This window comes from Carassius gibelio, chromosome A6 (genome assembly GCF_023724105.1).
Source record: "Carassius gibelio isolate Cgi1373 ecotype wild population from Czech Republic chromosome A6, carGib1.2-hapl.c, whole genome shotgun sequence".
Taxonomy (NCBI): Eukaryota; Metazoa; Chordata; class Actinopteri; order Cypriniformes; family Cyprinidae; genus Carassius; species Carassius gibelio.
In genome coordinates this window covers 18,093,178-18,107,620 of record NC_068376.1, presented here as the reverse complement: position 1 = coordinate 18,107,620, position 14,443 = coordinate 18,093,178, and the positions used below count along the sequence as shown (strand labels likewise).

Here is a 14,443-nt window from a genome sequence, read left to right as displayed (position 1 = left end):
TCCATTTTTTATGCATTTTTATTATTATATATTATTGTTTGTTGTTGGCGAGCACAAAACATTGATTCTTCATATATTCTCTGCAATCAGTCTGATTTTAACACATCCACAAAATGAAAGTGTGTAAATAAACAAGGCACATTATAATCAGCATACCTGCCCTCTTTTTTTATATGGCACACATAATGACCAGACATTGTGGATGATCCCATGTGACTGATGAAAGCAAACAGTTCGTAACCTTTGAGGAAGAAAAAAACAACAATATCAGCAATGGAATATCAATCCAGCAATGTATGCAGACAGTGTTATCCTCAGTATGTGTTGACCGCTGTTTGTTCAACTCAGTATTCGGTAAGCACTTACGCCCGGGTCCGTCTCTGACACGGGGGCTGGACAGGTCCTGATCTGGAGACAGCGAGGAGTCGCTGTGGGCATTGGCGTTTGAGAAGCTGTTATTGTTCAGCTCTGTGTCTGTCGTGTCTGACATAGCCTCACTCTCGTCCTCACAGTCTGGGTGTGTGAATATCCAGTCAAGAGCTCGCTCTAAGTTGTTGTTCTGTAGTCAGATGAGAAGCAGAAAACAGACTAAATGTGACCTCATGATATTGTAACTCATGGTTCGTTCATTGTCATTCATTGACAAAATGCTCTAATCACTTGAGAACAGGAGCGTTAGATACACTGACTGATTTATTTTAGGTTATTTTAGGTTTACTGGACAAAAAAAACATGGCATGCTTTAATTTCACAAGAAAACTCCACCAAACTTATATCCTCAGGCAAAGAGCCATTTTTAAATTTCTCAGACCAGTCGAACGTTCTTGATTTAACTGAGGTCATTCTAGCGTGGTCAAAAGACTCATTAAGGCAAAGGCACTAATCTGAAATAGCGCCGTGATTCACTGCAAATGTCCGCACTGAAAGCAAATGTGGCCTGACGCCCTCATCTTTTCCTGGACAAATGTGAACGCCGTAGGTTGAAGACGTCCACTTGTGACTGCGCTATTATTGGCTGCTTGAGAAGCTATTTTTACACAGCACAACCGCAAAGTCTAAAACACAAAATGAAAAACTCAAGAAGAAGCTGGTCCTACTATAAAGGATTATGTTTCAATACTTTACAAGAGCTTCACTTGACAAGAAGATCTGAAAGGTTAGACTAAACATAAGAGTTATAAAATCCATTAAAGTTAAACTAAAATGTAAAATTATTAAAGAGGAAATTCTGGATCAACTAATGCAACTATGTAAAATATATAGATTTTAAAGATGTTTATCAAAGAAGTTTTGTGTTCACTTTAATGTGTTTAATGTTTAAAAATAAGTTATTTCTGTGATGGCAAAGCTTCATTTTCAGCAGCTATTACTCCATTCTTCAATGTCGCACGATCCTTCAGAATAATGTTTTTTTTTTTTTGTGGACACATTTTTCAGGATTGTATGATCAACAGAAAGTTCAAAAGAGTATTATTTATTTGAAATACAAATCTTTCAAAACGTTATAAATGTCTTTCATTTCATCAATTTAAAATGTCCTTGCTGTATCAAACTATACATTTCCATGAAATGAAGAGCAAGGCCAACACAAATAACATTTCCTTCAATGTGTAACACTGTAGACAAAGGTTCAAGTCTCCATAAAGGGGATGTGAAGGTTCTGCAAACAGATGACACTTGAACTTTTGGTGGAACTAGTCTCAAGATCATTTTTAGTGGATGTGTGGAGTCAATGCCATTCATACATTTTTGGTTGTCCAAATTCTTTTTCAGGCTACTGTACATGAAGCAGGACACTCACTGTGGCTTTGAGAGCCTGGATTGTGTGATGTCTGGGGAAGCCCATGGAGGTGAGGATGGAGATGCTCTCTTCTGGAGGTTGGTTGCCCAGCGCACTGATAGTAGGGAAGCTGGGACCAGGAAGGTCTGGTTCCATGTAAGTGGGATTTGCCAGAGGCTCTGCAAAATCTAGAGTTGGTTTTACAAGATACATAAGAGATAAGTCTTTTATTAAACATATATAGTGTTTTTACATTTGAAATATCACAACACAGATAACACAGATAGTGGATGGATTCAGCCTAGTGTGTGGATTTATTCACCAAATGTGCACAGAGGGTGAAAATATCTGAGTTTACACAGATAAACCAGAAATTCAAATGAACACGAGCCATGTATTCCATTCACTGTAGTCTGCAAATAATCCTTTAATGTTCAAGATCAAATGATGAGCTCACACACACACACACACACACACACACACACACACACACACACACACTGTATGACACCACCATGTTTGAACGATAGCAACTATAAACTGACCAGACTCAGTCACACATGAACAACAGACTTGATATTTAATAACATCCTAAATTCCTTGTCTTGAAAACTGCTACTATAAGTATACAAAATTAAGCAAGAAATGTAATTTATTATTAAATATCAATTAAATATGTATTAAGATTAATACTTTTTTAATGAAAAGCTATAGTACTATGCAAATATCTAATCAAAGAGAAATGTATCTCTTAGGTTTCTTTTTTAGAACTTGATTATCTATTTTATAATCCCATTTTGACTCATTCCTTTTTAAATTTGCAATTTAATTTGCATTTTTATTTTATTCAGCCACCATGCATTAAATTAATAATACAAATCATGTATTAATAAATGCTGTTCTTTTGAACTTTACATTCATCAAATAAGCCTAAAATAATAATAAAAAGTTTCCAAAAAAATAAATAATAATAATTTAAGCAGAACACCTGTTTTCAACTGATAATTGATAATAATAGGAAATATTTATTGAGCATGAAATCAACATATTGTAATGATTTAGCTTTGTCGTCACAGTAATAAAGCAAAGTAAAAAAAAAATTTAAACAGAAAACAGGTATTTTTTAATTGTAATATTTCCTTGTATTTCCTGGTTTTACTGTATTCGTAATCAGATAAATATAAATATGTAAATATACTTGTATGAATCAGTCAAAGGAAACAAAATGTATAATACTAGGTATGAATTGCCAGTTTATTAAAGAAAAACAGAAATGATATATGAAAATATCACATACATACACACACACACACACACACACACATACATACATGGCAGAGCAGATCAAAATATTTTTACTTTTTAATATAAAAAGTTAAGATTTCTTCTTTTCTTAGACTAGGCATATATCACCCCCAAAGCACTGAAGAATTATGGTAAGACTAAATAAATCTCTGTATATTGCACACTATATTAATAACCACTGTCAGTAGCATCTATATTGGAACTGGCCCAGCTGTAGCTGTGGAGCAGACGTAAGCCACACGAGTCCAGGAGATGCAAAGCTAATGGGGTTTGGACCGTTGAGACTCTGTTTGTGATCTCAGGTGGCTGCTTAACTGGGGCAGGAAAGTGAGGAGGACATAATTCCCTGCTCACAGGTGACGCTCAGTTGTGAGGACTGTGTTTGCTAGCCACAAGTGCAATGATAAACAAGGGTGACTAGCAATTGACTTGAAATACAACCTTGTGTAAACTTGAATCTACTCAACTACGTTTTTTTTGGTCCAATAATATAAAGCACCTTGGATCTCAAATGCATTAGGATTAATCACTTTAGCATGAATCTTCCCCAATCATTGAAAATACGCAACTCTTTACGTCACATGAATTTATCTCATACCCATACTGTAGGTCTGTCCTGTTACAGAAACTAGACTATTTAGGCAGATGCTTCACATGGACATGGATATGACCCAGATTACAGGTGAGGGTAAATATGTTAAGGATACTACATGTTTTTTCCAAACACAATGTTTTGCAAATGACTGATTTCCCAGATACTGAATCATTAAGTTTCAAAAGGCATTCTGAAATCAAATACTATAAAGGCGAAGAATTTGTTCCATTAAACTTCTGCTGTTGGTTATGTTTTTACTAAGTAAAAGTGTCATTCATTTTCTTCATAGGGAAACTTATTTTTAATGATATCATAAAAACCTTTAAAGACAGACCTATTGCAAACACAGATGTGGTTATTCAATAGTATATGCTTTTGTTGAAGCCATCAGTTTGCATTGTTCCAAATTATGTTTTAAATAATCTTATTTAACATCAGCAAAAAAAACTACATTGTTTTACATCCCTGGTGGAAAACTGCATTACCCACGATGCTTTAAAGAAAATTGCTCCAATCAGAAAGGCACAGCTCCACGCCCATGTGGTTGAATATATATGTTTAGAGAGAGAGAGAGAGAGAGAGAGAGAGAGAGATCAAAATATATTGATTCTATATATACGATCAATAACTTTAAGTTGACAGTTTTATATTTTTCCGCATTGGTTAATGGGATTGTAGTTCTTTCCCTCATTAAAACAGGTACATAGTACACAGTAAGTAAAGCACTATTGTCTTTTTGTCTGATTTTCAAATATTCTTTGCTCTAAATAAAAGTTTGTAATGTTGTGATTCACCTTTTAGTTGGTTGGTTAGTTTGGTTAATGCTTTTTATGAGTTTTAACAGGACTTTTTAAAAATCCCTATGGGAAAAACAAATGGAAATTTCAGCCCATTTATGGCAATTTTGCATATTGTTGCACCTACACACATATCTAGTGTTTGAATTTAAGGACTTCTGATACAATTTTGCATTACCGATTAATTTCCCATGAGGCATAAAGCAAAACCAGCTGAGTAAATATTGTTGTGAATCCGTGCTTGAGTTTTTGAATGAATGTCTGTATAGCTAATATGAAAATGACAGTAAGTTTATCTGAGTTAAATGTCTACAGTAAAAGTGTTCCATTAGAGGCAGCCTGTAATTAGGCGACAGTTTCTTCTGCTCAGTAAGACTTTCCCTCACACTTCAACTCCAGCAAAAGGGCCACAACCTTTTAGCCAGTGGAGCACTTGAGTGTTTTCCATTGATTACCAGACTATGTGACCAGAGCCATTAGAACAAATCAAATCTCATACATTTAATACAGTATCAGCTGCCATTTTTAGACCATAAGTAATATATATATATATATATATATATATATATATATATATATATAGCTATTTGTATATGGAACATTTCATAATGTTACATAATATACATTTTTAAATATTAGATATAATAACCAATATTACTATTATTATTTAAACTAATATGGAATAAGCAAAGGACACAAAGGATATGCCTTTGTTGAAAATGTGTCAGTTCAGTCGAGATATGAGGATCTACCTGGCTCTTCCATGTGTGCTATTATCCAGTTAAAGGCCATCTCTGCCCCCATATTCCCAGTGTAGTACACTGCCTTCCGACAGGCTTCCAGAGGGAACCCCATCTCTGCCAGCTGCATCACGGATGATTCATCTATTTCTGGAGCTGAGGAACAGGTGAAGAGAACAGTGGCTTTAAATCAACATCAGCAGCCCGTAACTAACAATAAATACACAAGAGAAATGAATGGACCATTTGGAGAGACTTTTTAATATTGTTCATCGAATAAGTAATTTTGTAGTGCATAAATACAATTGTAAATATATCAGAGAGGTACTTACATTCCAAAGAGTTGTTTGTTGTAGTGCCTGAATGCAAAAACAAGATAAGGCAAAGAAAGAGGGGATGCTTAATATGCGATTGTGCAAACCAAACTACTTTTTATTATATTGCATTATATAATATTTAAAGAAATTCAAACAATAGCAAAAAAAAAAAAAAAAAAAACATAAAACACTGAGTGATTCTAAGATTTTTTTAGTTTTACAAGAAGTTTCTTCAGCTCACCAAGGCTGTACTTTAATCAAAATCAAAATCATTAAATATTAAAACAGTAATAATGTGAAATATACATTTAAAATAACTCTTTCCAATTTATTATGGCAATATTAATTTTCTTCAGTGTCATATCATCCTTCAGAAATCATTCTAATGTGTTGATTTGGTGCTCAAGAATCCTTTCTTACTATTATCAATGCTAAAAACAGTTGTGCTGGTTATTTTTGTGGAAACCAAGATACATGTCTTCAGGATTCAGAAGTTTATATTTGAAATAGAATAGAATTAGAATTATTATTATTATTATTTATTTATTTATTTATTTTTTGGTAACAATGTAAAACTATTTACTTTTGGTTCCTTTAATGCATCCGTAAAAAAAAGTCTAGTCCAAATCTTCTCACCTCTGGTATTTTCAGGAATGACAATGGGAGGTGTAAGGTCAGGCAGTTCTGCTTCTCCAGTCTGTAACCCTGTGGCCCGGAGGCGATTCAAGTCCAGGAAATCAGGTACATCTACAGAAACATCTGTAGCACATAAAAAAAAAAAAAAAAAAAGATTTTGAAGGAAATTATATATTACAAAAAGACATACTGTACTGATACATTCAGAATAGACTCTGGGCATTATTCCTTTCCATAAACCTTGCCAACATTTTACTGACCACAGAACCGAAACTGTCTAATGTTAAAAGACAGTGTTAGAGTACCCTCTGCTGGACAAGGGAAAAAGCTTCTGCTCAAACATAACACCTTGCAAACTGATAGTGTTTTGAAGCAAGCAATCATGATGCATTGCTCAACATGAAAAACATGAGGAGGTCTGGATTGCACAAGAGAGCATGTGATGCAGATACAGATGACAAACAACAACATGACGTATCAACAAATCTGTTTTGACAGGAGCTGGATGTACAGAGGATCAAAAATCCTTTCATTAATATGAAGTTAATAAGGGATGATCCAACATTTTGTACATGCTTTGAATACTTTTTTAAGCAACGTGTTAAATTATCTATAGCAATGTGAAATCAAATACACAATGTCAAACTAAAAGCACTTCAAATTACACACCTAACTTTTTGGGCACCCAATCAACCCCAAATGTGAACTTCTTTATTTGCATGACCATGTACTCTGGGAAAGATGCGAAACGAGAAGTCCTGAAGAGAGAGAAAGGGGTTTTAGAGCAGGATATTTTTTATACATATATTGAGATTTATATACATTTAAAGGGGTTTATCTATATACTACTGTTCAAAAGTTCTAACATTAATAATATTAAAATATTAAATAGATATTAAAATGATTTCTGAAGGATCATGTGAAGACTGGAGTAATGACTGATGAAAATTCAGCTTGGCTGAAATTATTTTATATTGTAAAGTATATTACAATATATTTTTTTTATTGCAATAATATTTCACAACATCACAGTTTTTTGGTCAAATAAATACTTGATGAGCATAAGATACTTTTTTTTTAAACTATATTAATTTCACTGGTTCCAAACTGTTGAATGGCAGTGTGAGTATGTATACACACACACACACACACACACACACACACACACACATATATATATATATATATATATATATATATATATATATATATACATACACACACACACACACACGTATATAAACAAAAATATTCTAACAATTACAAAAATACAATAAAAAGTAATGATAAATATTATAATAAAATATATATATTAAATACCATGAAATGATTATTGTGGATTTAAACCCCATGATATTCTTCTAAATTTTGGAGAATGTGTTACAAGTTGTTCAAAGGTCTCAAAACCAGAACCTTGCTTACTTGACTCCAGCAGACTTGGCTTGCAGTGCAGAGCTCCAGAAGTCTGGAACATTCTCAGGCTCAGTGAAGGCTTGCAGACAGGCAGTGAAGGGGATTCGGGCTCTCACCGGCTCTGGAGGGGGCCGCATGTTCTCCTCAGCTTCCTGTCGCTTACTCTCATATGCTATCAACTCCTCTGTACAATCGACAAAACCATATGCAATTAAAACACCATTAGTTCTACCTGAACGTTAGATAAACTGAAAAGAGCTAATATAATATTAAATACAATAAAACAGTATCACCTGGCTACATTAACTTTCATCAGATTTTAGAGGCAGATCATGTAGAAATACCTCTTTAAATGCAAGAAAAAAACACATTTCAACATTTGATAGTGCAGGAGCCATGTTTAACTCAGTAGTATAAGGTATTACCTCTGTTGCTGGCAGCCTCTAAGGGTACAGGAAGCTGCATGAGGTAGTCCACTCGCTGTGTGTACCGCACCTTCTGTGTCTGACAGCACATCACTCGCTCCTCAACTAAGAAGCGGAACACATCGCTGGGGTTCTCTGAGCCTGAATTGTTCCTCTGGAAACGGCAAAACACAAGTTCTCCTCTGTTAGAGCCATGGCACAGTGGGTATGGGTAACACTGCACATTATAAGAGCTGGTTTGCTGGTGGAAAAGCAGGTTTGAATCCAAACTTTCCTTTCTACTTTTCCGGGCCATTAAAAGCAAAAGCCTATTAAAAAGTTTTATTGAGGCACTAAGAACCTTCAAAGACAGACAGCATTTACTACATTAATGAAATAATCCACCCAAAAATGAAAACCTGTATTCAATTTAATATTCGGCAGACCACTAAAAAAAAGATATTTTGAAGAATGCTGGTTAATAAACAGTTTTGGTGCCTACAGATGAGCAAATAATGGCAAGATTTTCATTTTTGGGTGGACTATCCTTTTAAAAAGCAAAATTATGACTTATAATTAATATTTCTTCAAAACAAATGGTAAACAAATCATCTTTCTATTTCAATATGGGAATGTTTAGGGGCAGTACAGAATTACTCCATAATTAAGATCAACAAGGTCATCATACGGTAGTTTCGCTATTCTGAGGCCATACAGAAATATACCAGCCCTCCTCTATCAAGTCTGAGATACCAGAGACCACTGGGCAGAGAACAAACCTGCTGAGGATGTAGAAACACACTGTAAGGTCCCTTCACTGTTCACAGGCCTTATGCTATTTCACACAGGGCACAGCTGAGGGCAGCTACAAATAAACCAGTCAACATTTCTGAGTACCAAACATTTAAAAGAACTATAGCTCTGTCTTGGGTTTATGAGGCTGACCTCGCACTGTCATGACCAAGCAAATATCAACAAAGATTAGGTCTTGATCAGTTCATCACAAATCAAACAACTATATAAATATATCAAGTTCGTAAAGCTTCACAGGAAATCTAAACTGACTCTTGTAATTTTCAAAATTCTATCTCTACTGTGAATGATTCTCTCTATTTTGTGGACAGATCTCTCTTGAGAATGAGTTGTTCTATTATGAACTATTCATATTATTCAGCTCTATTGGTTTGGCTTGTTACATCACATTACTTACTCTATCTAATACAATACAATACTATCTAAACTAATACAATTCAGCATTGGTATTTCAAATAAATATTATTGTTTTTCTACTTCCTATTCATCAGATAATCTTGAAAAAACTAAATCCCAGTTTCCACAAAAATATCAAGCAGCGCATCCGTTTTCAACACTGCTAATAATATGAATTCTTTCTTGAGCACCAAATCAGCCTATCAGAATGATTTCTGAAGTATCATGTTATACTGGAGACTAGTATTGACTGCTGAAAATTCTGCTTTGCCATCACCGGAATGAATTACATTTTAAAATATAAGAAAACAGTTATTTTAAATTGTAACAACGTTTGACAATATAACTGTATTTTTAATCAAATAAATGCAGCCTTGGTCAGCAAAAGAGACTTCTTTCAAAAACTATATCAGTGTATTTACAGGAAGCTGAATTCTGCTCTACTTTGTCACCTTACCAGTGATCAGTGTTGCTTATGTCACAGGAAACTGGCGATTCCGATTCCAAAAGCAAATCACTTTCAGTGTGAATACTCAATAACCTGCTCACCCTCTGGATTGACTTTCCATTTCAGCTGATCTCACCAAGCACTTAAATTTTCCAATCCCGCTCTCCAGTCACCTGTCATATAGAAGCCATTTTACACGATCCAATCAATTCAAAAATATGTCTCATTGTAGCAGAAAAGGGAATTCTATTGGGAATTCTTAATTATATAGGAATTCTATTTCTTGTTGACATAGTCTAACAGTGCAGCTTCACTGTTGTTTGTTTTTAAGTCACGGAGGTGTCAGGGAAGGCAATGACTTTCATTCTGGACAAAGACCAAGTGGGGAGGGTAACAGGAAGCATTATCAGCCCTGTGTAACCAATAGGGGTATCTAATTTTAACTCAGTTGAGAAAGTCACTTTAAGTATGCGTCTGCCAGCAGAGGGGTTGAGAGCCCGCTGACACGACTCAAGGTCTACAAACACGTCTGGGGAAACTCCAGCCAAACCCTAGAAACCCTTGATTCTCTAAAATATTCTTATTTTTATATTTTTAATGGGATAGTTCACCTAAAAATGAAAATTCTGAAGTAACATGACGGTGGTTATTTAGAATTTTCATATTTCTTTCAGACATGAAATCAAATATTGCCCCCCCACCCCCAAAAAAAAAAAAACACATGAAAGAGAAACACATTCGTACCTCCACCAGGTTAATTAAGTGCAGAAAGAATTCATGAGCATCTTGTTGCCGGTTTGAGGAGAACTCTGGATGTCCTTTACTGACCAGCGCTTTGAACATCTTAGGCGAAATCCCTCTTTGCTGCTGCTACCGAAAGAAAACAACATGATACATCTAGGCTCAGGGTCGCCAAATGCACTTGAAAATCTAATCAGAAAACCTATTAAGAAAGTTGGATTGCAGCATGACATTCTTAAACACTCTTGAAAGGCCACAAACCTGAACTTTAAAGGAAAATGACAAGCAGCATTTTTTTCAACTGGTAGAGCACTGCGCTAGCAAGCAAGCAAGCGCAGGGTTGGGGGTTCGATTCCCCGGGAACACATATGTAAAAATTGATAGCCTGAATGCACTGTAAGTCGCTTTGGATAAAAGCGTCTGCTAAATGCATAAATTTAATTTAATTTAATAAAAAATACATAACATTAAGCCCATTCTTTGAACAAGAAATTATTTATATTATTTTGGAAGCATATTTACAATTCCGTAGAAATTCAGCGGACCTCCAAATTATAATATCTTAGTCATTTATAATGATATGTAAAACAATAATAATCTGGGGCCGTTGATGATCTTTGACAGCAGAGGGGTTAAATAAAAAACACACAAAAACAATGCAGGACACTGATAAATTTATTAATTTAGCTTAAGAATATTAGACAACTTTTAAAATGAAATGGATTATTTCATATATGATATTGTGGCTCCTCTCAAACAATCAAATAAGCCAAACAAGCACACCAAAGGTACATTCATGTCAGAAAAACCCATTGGTAGTGGCCACACTGTGTTGCTGCTCATTTGCATAAACTTAAACTCTGCTTAACTCTGTAGTATGATCTTGTTTGTTGTTGCCACCTCAATTTGCCAATGAATGACTCCAGATATTGCAAAAATTGTCAGTATGAATGTACTATAAGGTTGTTTCAAATAAGTCTGAAATAAGTAACTAGTAGGCACCATGGCTAATGGTCTGACAACTAAGGAAAAACAGCATCTTGTAAGCGTAAACAGAGTTATGTGGACCTAATCAAGCCAAATATCAACAAGATAGACCAAGTCAAATACCTTGTATTCTTCTTTCATCACCTGTTCAATAAGTTCTGATTTAACTGGAGGTTTTGAGTACTGGCCTGAGAGAAGTCCATGACCGAGTTTTGCCCTTAAAAGGTAGGAAAACACACATTCCAATTTAGAACACGTCAAAATTACACAATTTAGTAAAGATGTGTTTTAAGTGTTGCCATATTATACTTTTAAATTAATTATCAACCAATGCAACTCTCATGCGACCAGTAGAAAAGATATGTATAATATTACACTGCAATTATATAAGAATAGGAAAACAAGATAAATTCAAAATGATAATCATATTCCATGAACAAAAACACCTACATTTGTGTGCTGAAATCCTGAGTTGGGTCTAGGGGTGAGTAGTCAAATATTCTCTGTAGGTTCCCAACATACCTGCAGAATAAATATTGGAAAGAACAGCAATCATTTCTTACTGTCGCACCTGCATATCGAATTTACTAAGTAAAGACCCTGGCTAGATGCTTTAAATCTGGCACTGAAATTGAATCATTTCATACACAGGAAAACAATGGCAATCAAACTGTTGTTAGAAGGCAAGGTTTAAAGGAACAGTTCTCCCGAAAATTTTCTCACCCTCAGGCCATCCAACATGTAAAAGAGTTTGTTTCTTTATTGGAACAGATTTTGAGAAATGTAGCATTTCATCACTTGCTCTCCAATGGATCCTCTACAGTAAATAGATGCCGTTAGAATGAGTGTGCAAACAGCTGATAAAAGCACGACTCCAGTTGTTACACTTACATCTTGTGAAGTGAAAAGCTGCATGTTTGTAAAAAAACAAATCCAACATTAAGTCGTTTTATCGTTAAACCATCCCTTTTGGCCAAAATACAAGTCCATAATTCATAATAACGCTTCCTCCGATAAACATGTCCAACCCACTGATGTATTTGTTTAGAACAGTTTTGGACTGCTTTTGATTGAAAATGGTGCTTGATCTGTTCTGTGCATATGTCTCTCCTGATGCAGAATTTTCACTGTAGAAAGTAGTATTATTGAAAGTGATATTATAATATCTAATATTATGGAGGACTCATATTTTAGCTGAAAGCAACTGTTTGTAGATAAAAGCGTAAAAGTGATCCACAAGTCATGTGGATCACTCGTGGATTACTTTGAAGATTTTGTCAGCTGTTTGGACTCTCATTCTGAAAGCACCCGTTCACTGCAGAGGATCCATTGGTGAGCAAATTATGTAAGCTAAATTTCACCAAATTTGTTGTCTTGTCTTGAAACAAACTCATCTTGGCTTGCCATAAATGTCATTTCTACAGTGTGATAGCACTCAAACTCAGCTTCTTTCTTAATACACAGACTCAAAGACTAAGGCAGGAGAATGTGGACAAGTATGAAGAATGTACTGGGCCGTTAAGGATTTTAAGGTACTTACGCTCTCTGGAACTCTGGAATACTGAAAAGCACTTGCATAGTGGTGCTCAGGTAGCAGCTGTTGCCCAGGTTTTTGATGCCTGTGTATCCCGAGCCATAGACAGGCTTTAGCTTTACACTGGACTCCTGAATCACTTCCCAGTCACTCAGACGTGGCTGCACGTGGTTGTCTGTATGATGGCCATTCTCTGTCTGTGAGGAATGGACATAAACATTTGTGGAGACTGGACGAACACAGTGTTGCTTGTTTTTGTTTAATTATTTAACTATTTATTTAAAACAGGGTTTTTCAAACTTTTTGATGGCTTTTTTTGATACTTTTATTTTGAAAATCTAGAAAACTTTGTATTATATGGAGAAATATATAAATAAAATATGGAAATTATAAACAGAAAAACATACTTTTTGCATTTGCAGCATATCTATTCCAAAGTGTAACAAATGTTCTGATATGTCAGGATCAAGCACCGCTTCTTCTTCATCGAAAGAATAAATATCTGCAAAAGAGAGATAGTAACTAAATCATCCATAAAACCTTCTATAAACAATATAAACATTTAGTTTTTTTTATCTAAATAAAGTTTGAGCCTGAATTTTTAGTGTATGTCTGTGTGACACATGAAGACCTGCGACTGAGAGGCACTAACCTGCTCCGTCTGGGGTGATTGTGTCGAGTTTAACTGCCAGAGGGAAGTTGGTTTCTTTGTAGTGCTCAAGGGCATGTCCGTTCCCTCCACTCCCATCAAAGAACCACTTCCCACAGAGAACAGAGCCATCCGTCAGGTTCAGCCACAAGTTCTCTCTCATTTCACACTTGGCGCACTTCCAGCCACTAATAGGACATAAAACACATTAAAGACAGGCAGGAGAGGAACTCCTCATATTTCAGTTCAGTTATGAGGCTATGTTACTCGATAATCCACTGACTATAAACTGTAATCTTATTGTGTAGACAAAGACAGAGACCATTTCCAAAATATCAATATATAGGCTAGACTAATCAATTGGCCGAGATTATTAGATTATCTGCCGTATGGCTAATTTTAGACTATCTGCCGCAGTGCTGCTGTTAACTAAAACAAATAGTTTTTAGCACCTGAAATGAAGCTGAACTATAACACAAATATAAATATTAGATAAACAAATAAAAAAACAAAGGAAATGTTGGAATAAGTAAGTTTTAAGTTGAAGCACTAAAATTACTGAAATTGAAATAAAAATAAATCAAAAGCTAAATAGAAAATTGAAATTAAAATTAAAATTGAAAATAATGTTAATAAATGTAGCAACAACCTTGGCAATGGAAAATGCACATTTTCTCTTTTAAAGTTTAGGGTTTTATAGTTTTAGGGTAAATATGGTAAACAACTGTTAATGTCATAAATGTTTACTACAATTAAACTACAATTTTTATACGGCACATTATATTAGCCTTCAGACACCCTTCTCTCTAGATATCAGCATCAGTATAATTATTTAAAGGGCTTTTTTTTTCATTTGAAACTGTCTAAACTGTTAAAGCTCCCTTTCAC

At 34.9% G+C, this 14,443-nt stretch overlaps 1 protein-coding gene across 2 annotated transcripts in view; it reads right to left on the bottom strand.

Annotated features, from left to right (window-relative positions):
• The window catches only part of LOC128015594 (ubiquitin carboxyl-terminal hydrolase 13-like), a 29,556-nt gene that overhangs the window by 3,612 nt on the left and 11,501 nt on the right, over nt 1-14,443 (bottom strand). Inside the window, exons 6-20 of one of the 2 annotated variants that reach the window (XM_052599543.1) lie at nt 13,559-13,743; nt 13,314-13,408; nt 12,913-13,103; nt 11,823-11,894; nt 11,496-11,589; nt 10,389-10,511; nt 8,009-8,162; nt 7,593-7,767; nt 6,840-6,928; nt 6,171-6,293; nt 5,550-5,576; nt 5,230-5,373; nt 1,802-1,968; nt 367-559; nt 157-241 (exon numbers count right to left, since the gene is read on the bottom strand). In XM_052599543.1, the coding sequence (XP_052455503.1) occupies nt 157-241; nt 367-559; nt 1,802-1,968; nt 5,230-5,373; nt 5,550-5,576; nt 6,171-6,293; nt 6,840-6,928; nt 7,593-7,767; nt 8,009-8,162; nt 10,389-10,511; nt 11,496-11,589; nt 11,823-11,894; nt 12,913-13,103; nt 13,314-13,408; nt 13,559-13,743 (1,917 nt within the window). Of the gene's footprint in view, nt 1-156; nt 242-366; nt 560-1,801; nt 1,969-5,229; nt 5,374-5,549; nt 5,577-6,170; nt 6,294-6,839; nt 6,929-7,592; nt 7,768-8,008; nt 8,163-10,388; nt 10,515-11,495; nt 11,590-11,822; nt 11,895-12,912; nt 13,104-13,313; nt 13,409-13,558; nt 13,744-14,443 lie in introns of both variants that reach the window. The other variant, XM_052599542.1, reaches the window with a different exon arrangement.